Source organism: Corvus brachyrhynchos, unplaced genomic scaffold, assembly GCF_000691975.1.
Source record: "Corvus brachyrhynchos isolate BGI_N302 unplaced genomic scaffold, ASM69197v1 scaffold219, whole genome shotgun sequence".
Classification (NCBI taxonomy): domain Eukaryota; kingdom Metazoa; phylum Chordata; class Aves; order Passeriformes; family Corvidae; genus Corvus; species Corvus brachyrhynchos.
In genome coordinates, this window is record NW_008240034.1 from 949,319 (window position 1) to 958,877 (window position 9,559).

Consider the following 9,559-nt stretch of genomic DNA (forward strand, 5'->3'; position numbering starts at 1 on the left):
GCTCCAGCCCGGGCAGCCCTTCAAGTTCTCGGTGCTGGAAATCTGCGACCGCATCAAGGAGGAATTTCAGTTCCTGCAGGCGCAGTACCACAGGTGGGGCGGGGGGTGATGGGGGTCGGGCTGGGCTGCGGGCAGAGGGAGCGCCCGGGGCAGAGGTGTGATGGGACATGGGAGGCAGGAGCGCTCGAGCAGCGGGGAAAGCGGGGAAGGAGGAGGTGGAGAAAAGGTGCCTGGTGAGGGGAGCGCCTGCGGAGGAAGGGGAAAGGGGTTTGGGCTGAGGGGCAGCGTGAAACCGTCAGTTGGGGCGCCAGGTCTTGAGCGGGAGTTCCAAGGGGAAGATCAGCGCGTTTCCTTTGGCTGAGCGGGGTGTAGGGGCAGGGAGGGGACAGAGCTCTGGGTGGGTGCTACAGGTGTGTGCACAGCACAGCCGTGGGGTGCAGGTGCCCCAGAGAGGGTGTGTGACACCCCTGCAGCCCCATAAGCCCGCAGGGGCAGGCGGGAGATGTGCTGAGCTTGCCGAGGTTCCAGGGATGGGGACTGGCGGGATGGGGCAGGAGATGCAGGTCCGTGAATGAAAGCCCTGGCTCCCCTTTGCAGCCTGAAGCTGGAATGCGAGAAGCTGGTGAGCGAGAAGACAGAGATGCAGAGACATTATGTCATGGTGAGCTGCCCCCTGCCTCCCCCAAGGTGCGGCCCCGCTGGGCTGCTGCCCTCGGAGAGATCCGGGTGCTGGGGCTCCTCTCAGCCACTCGCCCGAAGGGGCCACTGCCCTGCCCACTGCTGACCTTGGGGCCGGGGAGATGTGAGGGAGGAAGGAGTTAATCACCATTCCTAGCAACGCTGGCTCTTTTGCTGCTGTCTCAGTGCTCAGTGCTGCCTGAGCCTGGGAATCCTGCCATAGGTTTTGTCTCTTTTATTTTGGGTTGGGTTTTTTTTTTTTTTTTACCCTTTTTCTATTTGGCCATATAAAGGAGTTCCCCACTCCTCCCTGTCTCTCTCCCAAGGGGTGGGTACTTATGAGCTGGTGCTTCAAGGCTCCTGGTTTGGGTGGAAGGGGAAGAAGCAGGGCAGGAGCCCTCCACAGTTGCCAGTGAGGGGTTAACAGCCCCCAAGACAGACTGACCTGGGCACCAGCCAGAGCCTGCCAGGAGGAGGGGAGTTGCTGGGAGCAAGGAAAGAGTTTGGGGACAGCAGAGCAGTTCCCTCTCCTTTAGCATCTGACCTTACTGCCTCCTCTGGGGAAAGGGGGAACCCAAATGATGCCATCTAAGAGGCAAAAAGATGTGAACTTGGGCAACCCCCATCCTGGGGGTGAAGGCAGCCCTGTCTGTGAGGCCGGGGTGTTGCTGTTGTGGAGCATTTCCTCTCACCCATCAGTTGGGATCCCTCCCCAGAAGTGGATTGCTACCTTTGGAATAGGCTTTGCTGGGGAAAAGCAGGTCCTCTGGTCCCCTTTTCTCCCCAGGTGTGAGGGGTTGAGGTCAGCACCCCTGGCAGAGTCACTGGTGGCTGGGGAAGGGTGTAACCTGTTGTCATCTTTGCTCTGCACAGGCTGAGTGGGTGGGCAGCTGTGCCAGGGTATGAAAACAGGTTCCAAGTAGGGTGGGACAGGCCAGGCTAAGCCAGGATGGGTTCTGGGGGCAGCAGGACTGGTTTTCCCCTGGCTTAACCCAGTGCAGAAATTGCAGGTGTTAACGTCCTGTGGCTGCTCCCTACCTTGTCCTGGGCTCCTGGCATGGGGGCTCAGCCATTCCTCGTGGGCTGGAGTGAGCCAAGTCCCAGGCTGGTCCTGGGCCGGTTGCTCTGGACAGCTCCTAACCAGGCTGTGTTGTGGTTTTCCTCTCAGTACTACGAGATGTCCTACGGCCTGAACATTGAAATGCACAAGCAGGTAAGTGCAGTGGGGGCCGGGCCAGCAGCAGGGGAGGGTGGGGAAGAGGCTGAGGTTGGAGACTTTGTTGGAAAATTATCTCCCTGGAGCCCGTGCAGCTCTACTGGCATGGGAGGTGTGACAGCTCTGTACGAGGGACTGGCTTGCAAAGGGATCCAGCAGTTGTCAGGATGTTTTATTGCGTTCCTCATCCCTGCCATCCCAAAGATGAACCACTCAGAGCCCTGCTGTGAGGCCTGGTGCCTCCCTGCAGTGCTTCCCTGGGGCCCCAGCTGAAGGAGGGATGTGGAGGAAACAGCAGGAGCTAGAGAGCAGAGGCAAATGGATTGTCTTTCTTTTCTTTTTTCTTAATCTCCTTTTCCTTTCCCAAAGCCAGAGGAGTGTTTTCACCCTTCCCTGGTTCCCCTTTTGTTCCAGCGTTAATTTGCTTTCCCTCTTCAGATTTATCAATCTAGTCATCATGGGCTCTCTGCCAGGGAAATTAGTTTGGACCAATGCCTGACAAAGTGGCAAGTCAACTGCCATATCCCTCCAGCTGGCTCAGCCCCTCCAAGTTTGCTCCTTTTGTTAGCAGGGAGTGTGGTGGAGACCACGAGCACATTCCTGCCACCCTTATGTGCTCCAAGATCCAGTGGGACTGGGACCCAGGGGTGGCCCGAGCCATGTGGGGCCAGAGACTGTGCCCACGAGGTGATAGAGGTGATGGCCAAGTGGTTGAGCAGTGGGAGCCTGGGCAGGAGAGGGCTGGAGGAGGGGGGTCTCTGGCTCTGTGGGCATGGTGGCAGTGGCTGAGGGAGCAGCTGGGACCTGCAGGTGAGCCCAGGGTGCTGGTGGGTGTGGGGCACAGCAGCCTCCGAGCACAGCAGGTAAATGTTCCCTTTGTTCTCCCTTGGCTCCGAGCCTGGTTTGACCTCTGCAACACCGGCAGGGATTGTCAGAAACCTGAGATGATAAAACCCTTCAGAGCAGCCAGTCCCAGGGTGGATTTGCAGCAGGGGGGGAATCCAGTTTTCCCCAGGAGATGTTGGTTTTCTCTTGGAGAGGCTGGGCTGGGAGTCGCAGTCCCTTTCCTCAGAAGTGCTGCTTGCCCTGGTGGGAACGCGGCCGGGCTGTGGGTTTGTCTGCAACCACAGAGCCTCTCCTCAGAGGATGCACCGGGTTTTCTGCATTCCCTTGTGGGCAGGGGCAGGTCCGGGGGTGCTTTGTGCCTCTGAAGGAGCAGGGGGAGCTGTCCCAAGGCTTGATGGGGATGGGAGTGGAGTCCCTGTTCCGAGTCAGGGCAGGTACCACCTTGCAGGATTTGCTGGTGCGATGCCAAGAGGGCTGGATCTGTGGGAGTTCTGCATCCTACTTGCTCTGTCCTGGCTTTGAGTTGGATGTTTGGGAAGGGAAGGCACAGGCAGGGCCCGCTGCCAGCGCCTGTGGCTCGGCTCCCCTCCGTCCCTGCCCGCTGGCCATGGCAGCCCGCAAAGCCAGGATGGGTTTGGGCTGAGCAAAGCCAGCTGGGCTGCGAAAGGACTGACAGCTTGGAGCTTGCCTTGGCCCGGATCCACGGAGGGATTTAGGCGTGGGTTCCCTCCCATGTGCCTGGTGGCCTAAGGGGGTCCAGCAGCCCTGGGCAGAGCCCTCCCTTGGCAGCAGCTCGGGAAATCCCAGCAGGGATGCAGAGGCAGCAGGAGAATTTCAGCCAAGAGGGCGTGGGTGGGGAGAGTTTAAATCCTCTGCCGAGGCTGTGTGTTTGCAGGATGCTTGGCTGCTGGAGGGGGACAGGATGGGGCTCAGAGCCCTCCATCCCTGATGATACCTGCTTCCTCTTTCAGGCAGAGATTGTCAAGAGACTGAGTGCCATTTGTGCCCAGATTATCCCCCTCCTGACGCAGGAGGTAAGGAGGAGGCAGGGGATGTGCATCAGATTGCTCTGGCTTCTTGGGAAGAGGCGAATCAAAGTCCAGCCTGAGCAATGGGAGGTTTTGGGGAAGAAAACCTCCATGCCTGGGCTGGAGGGGTGGGAGAAGGGGCTGTGCAGGGGTGGGTGGGGCAATGTGGAGCCAAGTGCTCCTTCCAGCCAGGAGCACGGTGTGACCACCCCCATGCTCTTCCTCCCCAGCACCAGCAGCAGGTCCTGCAGGCGGTGGAACGGGCCAAGCAGGTGACCATGGGGGAGCTCAACAGCATTGTCGGGGTGAGTTGCACTGCCTGGCTCTTGGCAAAGACTCTTTCCTGCCTGAGGGTTCGGGCCCTGCAGTGATGAGGGAAGTCAGGGTTTCTACTAATGTGATAAGCCCATTGTGGTGAAGGGATTTGCCACGGTGTCCTGAAGGTGTTGGATGCCCTGTGGGATACCCCTTGAGCAGAGTGGGGCAGAGCCATGGCTCTGCCATGTGTTGGGGTCCTGTCTGCAGCAGCGAGGGACTCGCAGGTGGAAGGGGCAAAGGAGAAAAACAAAGTCCAGAGAGAGAATAAAAGCAGGCTGTGCTGTGCTGAGCCTGCTTGACCCTCAGAGCCCAGACAGCCCTTGGGTGGAAGGGGCAGGGATGTGACCCAGGCTGTGCAGCCCCGACAGCACCTCTCCCCCCTCCTCGTCCCTGTCTCATCCCATCGCGCTTCGCATCGCAGCCCGTGCGCGAGGGGAGGGCCCGGGCATGGCTGCAGCCGCCTCCTCCACATCCAGGACCATTTGCTCTTTCTCTTTCAGCAGCAGCAGCTTCAGCACCTCTCGCACCACGCATCCCCCCTCCCGCTGACACCCCACCCCTCCAGCATGCAGCCCTCTAGCCTGAGTGGGGCCAGCGGCACCTCGGGGCTCCTGGCCCTCTCAGGGGCACTGATGGCACAGGCTCAGCTGGCCACCAAGGAGGACAGAGTGGCCCAGGATGGGGAGAACAGAGGTAAGGGGAAGAAGCACAGCTGGGTTAACCCTTTAAAGGCTGGCTGAGTCAGTGCTGGGCAGCATGTGCAGGGATCCTGCTGCCTGCTCTGCCTCTTTCCTGAGGCTGCTGGCTGCTGCATCCCTGGGGATGGAAACTCCAGGAGTCAGTGCTGGGCAGCATGTGCAGGGATCCTGCTGCCTGCTCTGCCTCTTTCCTGAGGCTGCTGGCTGCTGCATCCCTGGGGATGGCAAATCCAGCTCATGAAACGCCTGCAGCCTCAGGAGGCTGGCTCTGTTTCTGACCTGGGAACTGCTGCTCTGCAGTGATGGTGTGTGGCTGTGTGTGCAGCCCTGGCTCTGGGCAAGCGTTTGTGCACACACAGGTCTCTCCGCTCCAGTGCGTGAGGGTCCCCTCCTTTGTGAGGCACCACAAAGAAACCCTCTCTTTTTACACCAGGGTTTACACCAAGTAGAGATCTGATCCCTCAAGCCGAGACTTTTAGGGAAAATACTGTTGCAAGTCCCTAATAGAAACTGTGACAGCCACAGGCCTGGGGCAAGGGGTTTAGAAAGCAGAGCCTCATTGTGTGTGTTGTGCCGTGTAAATTACACTAATTCCTAGTCCATATGGGTGCCTCCTCCTGTCAGGATCACAGAGTGCCTTAAAAACATCATCAATATTTAATCATTGTTAAATCAGTGCTCTGAATGCTACTGGCAGGCCTGGGCCAAATTAGTAACGCTGCCCAGCTTTGCCTGTGGCCTGTTGCTGCTGAAGGGCTGCACAAAGGAGAAGCTGCTCTGAGCTCAAGTCACCTTTTCAGAGCACAGGCATCGAGTGGTTGTGCTGAGAGGAGGCTGGAACAAGGAGAGAGGCTCTGGGCAGCTCGATGGGCTAGAAACAGGCAGCCAAATTTAGCAGGAGAGATGCTTCTCTGCAGACTCCCCTGGGGCAGGTGCTGACTGAAGTGCTGTTGGGTCAGGACCCAAGAGCAGCAGCAAAGCCGGGCACTGGGTGGGGTTTGCTGCAGGCTCTCATGGTCTGGTTTGGCTTTAAGATTCCAAAGTGGTGAAAAGAGCAGCAGGAAAGCGTCGGTGGCAGCTCTGCCCCCCTGCACACAGCTGTCTGCAGTTCAAATCCTGTCCGTGTTTCTTTAAGGATGGCTTCCACAAAGGAGGAAAACAAAGTCCAGAGAGAGAATAAAAGCAGGCTGTGCTGTGCTGAGCCTGCTTTACCCTCAGAGCCCGGTCAACCTGTGCCTCCAGCCAGAACTTTTCTCAGTCCGGGTGTCTGGCTGTGGTGAGGGCCATTCCTTATTAAAAAAGAAAGCAAAAAAACCAAAAGAAAGGCGAAATGCTCCATCTGTCTGGGGTTAATGCTCGGTGCTCTGCCATAGTTAGCCAGAGCTGGTGTGAGTCAAACTGAGCCAGGGGTGCAGGGCTGATGGCAAGCATCTGGTCCCCCTCCAGACCACAGCCTTGGAGCAGTGCCTACGAGAAGCCCTCAGCTTCCCATCCCTGCCTGCCTCTTTTTGCCAGCAGGGACCTGGACTCATTCTCTCCAAATGCTGGTGGATCTTTAGGAGCAAAAATCAACCAGGAAGGGTTGCTAAACCCCAGCCCACAACCCTGTGCTTGGATTTGCAATAAATGCCTGGCACTTCTTCCCTGGGCTCAGGGAAGTGGACCTGCTTTGCTGTGCATGCACCAAAGCCTCAGAGGGTTTCCAAGCAGGGCTTTTAGGCATGGCTTCCTAAGGAAATAGGATGGGTGTGATCCAGGCGATCTCAGCTGGCTTGCCAGCTCGTCCCCTCCCCCGGTGGCTTTGGACCTGTTGTCATGTCTAGGGAAGAGATTCCAAAGCTGGGATAATTTCTTGGAAGGAGGTGGGTGGATAGAGATTCCCCTGCTTCCCTGAGGAACACCAAAGTGCTGACCTCCCGTTAGACACCAGAGAATCTGCACTTCAGGTGGGCAAAGTGGGAAATCAGGTGTGATTTTTTGTTTGTTTGTTTTCTAAGCCTGTGTCCCGCTGTTTCCTGCCTTGCCCTGCTGTGCCCCTCTCTCCTTCCTGCCTGGGTACGTGGGGCACAGCCTTGGCATTAACTACCTCTTCCTCTCCTCCCCTCTGCTCTGACACGGACCTGGGATGCTCTCCCTGCTGCTGCCTGGCTCCAGAACACACCCCAAGCCGGGTAAGCTGTGGCAGGCATGTGGCCTCAGCTGGCCCTGATGGCATCTCCAGCGTGCTCCAAGCTGGCTCCTGGGAAGGGATGGGGGTGCTGGGTGAGCTTTCCTGGCCTGGGTGGGCTGTGTTTGCATCAGGGTTTTGTAACTGAAGGTTCTGGGCCACCTCAATTCAGTCTTTGCTGATGCAAGGAGCTAAAGATCAAGGGCTGCTCCCAAAATAACCAGCTCTGTCCTTTTCAAGGAGTTTCCAGTTTAAGAATCATTCTGAACAGGTCTCAGAGCTCTCAGCCCCTCTGCAGTCCTTGGTTGCCCCCTCCCTTTTAGGATCCCCCCAGTCCCAGAGCTGTGACTCTCTTCCCAGGCTCCGCAGTAGCTCTGCAGTATCAGAGTACAGGCAGGAGAAAGAAGGGTTAATGAGCCTCTCAGCTGGGGAACTGTAGGCATTGATCTTGGGCTTGCAAGGTGGGAGAGGAGGAAGTAGAGAAGGTGTCTGTGATCCCATGACTACCCAGGCACCTCCTCCAGAGATCCTGGGGGGCAGGGATCACCTTTCTGCTGCCTGGTTCTGTGCCAGAACTGTGGATCTGACTGTGCTGGGAGCAATCAGGTGCAGGGAGCCCTGGGATGGGGCATCTCCATCACTTTCTGGCTGCCCTGTGATGAGTGTGGGGTTGCCAGGGGATGTGTGACACCCCTGCAGCTGCCAGCAGCCTCTGGGGGAGGGATGTTCTTCCTGCTTGGCCCCATTCTGCTTCCCAACCCTCGTGGCAGGGTTAAAGTGAAGTAAACACCTGTGAGGATTTTCTGCTTCACCCTGGCTCGTTGTCTCTGCAGGGGTGGATCTCTCTGGTAGTGCTGGGGATGTGCCTTGCTCAGATCCCCACGTTGGGGTTTTGGGGTCCTTCCCGCCAGGCGTGGAGATGCTTTGCTAGGATGGAGGTGGTCATGGAGCAGGGCCTGGCCCCACTGAGAGGTGAGGGGCAGCTGTCTGCCCTCACAGTGGCTCACACACCTTCTTCTCCCTCTCTGCCTCAGAGCATTTCTGCTTCCCCTCCCGAGAGCCTGCGGGACGAGGAGCGGACGGGGCTGAAGCGGAAGCGGGAGGAGAAGGACCTGCCTGGGCATTCTGTGAGTGCACCAAGGGGTGTGGCTGGGGAGCTCCTGCTGCAGAGGGCTGGTGTCTTGTGAGCAAGAACAAACCGAATTAAGAGCCCCATGGAGGCCCCTCAGCCTGAGGTTGGGTTGCTGCCAGCAGGACATGGCTGATGTTGGTCCATGGAGTGATGCACAGGAGAAAATGGGTCTCTCTGCTGTCTGAGGTCCTGGGGCAGAGCACAGAGCCTGGTCCAGCCTTGCCCTGTCCTGACTGAGCCCTTCTGGATTTCTCCCTCCTTGCAGGACAGCGATGGGGACAAGAGTGACTACAACCTGGTGGTGGATGAGGTAAGCCCTTGGAGCCTGGCAAGGGCTCCTGCTCAAGCTGCAGTCATTAGGTTTAGGACTCTGGTTCCTCAGCTTTGGGGTTCTTTAGGCTTCAGCTCACTGCTGTTGGGCAGCAGTGGCCAGCCAGGACACGTGCCAGCCCTGCTCCAGTGTGTTGTGCCAGCCAAGACTGATTCCATTCCCACTGCTCTGGGAAGTCTGTGCCAGCCGGGGCTCAGCTTTGCCAGCCACAGGCTTGGCTCTGCTTCACAATCCCCTTTCAGCCCCGCTGCTGTAGCATCCCATATGGGGAGGCTGATAAGCTGGATGAGAGCTCCACGGAGCTGGGCTTGCTGCTGGCAGCTCCCGTGGCTGGAGGTGGCAGGAGCCTCGCAGCACACCCTGGCCCTGCCAGCCCAAGGCCTCGAGCCCCGTCCTGCCTGGCCTGGCCCTCGAGCAGCCTCGACTTCAACACCTGTGGCTGTGTCTCAGTGCAGGGGATTCACTGAATTCCAGTCTTTTGCAATGGAACTGCCACGTGCTTCTGGTGCAACCTCCGCTGGCTGAGGCACACGTGACAGAACTTCATCCCAGCCACCACTGTTCCTGGTGGAGATACTTGTTCCCTTCCTAGAAGACAGAGGGGAGAGCAAGACATGAGGTCTTTTTTACTCGTGCCACTTCCTAAGAAAATACAAGCCCTAAAAAAAACAGGAATTTCTGCAGAAAATGACACTTATGAAAGCCACTCGTTGGTGTCATTATGGTGATAAAAAAATCACAGACCTGGCTGAATGGTTAATAGGGAGTGCAAGAGCCTCTGAAATGGCAGCCCTGTCTCAGCTCCTCCTGTGGGCTGATCCCCATCCCTCCTTGTGAAGGCATCCATGGCCACCAGCGTCCTCTGAACCTGCTGTCACCTCTCATTTTGTCCAAAGAGAAAAATCGAGGCCGTTTCTTATCCAGGAGGGCAGAACGGAGTCCTCTGAGCAGATGCTCCTCATTGAGGCCGAGGGGACCGATGGTGGTCCTGGGTGGCTCCCCAGGGCCCCTATCATGCACAGAGGGGTTCCTGCTGCCCCCAGCGCTGTTCTTCCCCCAGGACCCGCCCTCGGAGCCCGGCAGCCCTGGCCGCTCGCCCAGCCGCCGCCTGGCTCCGTCCCGCCGGGAGCTGCCCGCGGCCCCCC

At 58.1% G+C, this 9,559-nt stretch overlaps 1 protein-coding gene across 1 annotated transcript in view; it reads left to right on the forward strand.

The window, feature by feature from the left end:
• The first annotated feature begins 6 nt into the window (after positions 1-6).
• The window catches only part of LOC103622161 (protein groucho-like), a 13,847-nt gene continuing 4,294 nt past the window's right edge, over positions 7-9,559 (forward strand). Inside the window, exons 1-10 of the mRNA XM_017743801.1 lie at positions 7-93; positions 598-661; positions 1,847-1,891; positions 3,712-3,774; positions 3,999-4,073; positions 4,587-4,779; positions 6,939-6,955; positions 7,986-8,078; positions 8,349-8,393; positions 9,475-9,552. Coding sequence (XP_017599290.1) covers positions 641-661; positions 1,847-1,891; positions 3,712-3,774; positions 3,999-4,073; positions 4,587-4,779; positions 6,939-6,955; positions 7,986-8,078; positions 8,349-8,393; positions 9,475-9,552 — 630 coding nt within the window. The 5' untranslated portion in view covers positions 7-93; positions 598-640. The remainder of the gene's footprint in view (positions 94-597; positions 662-1,846; positions 1,892-3,711; positions 3,775-3,998; positions 4,074-4,586; positions 4,780-6,938; positions 6,956-7,985; positions 8,079-8,348; positions 8,394-9,474; positions 9,553-9,559) is intronic.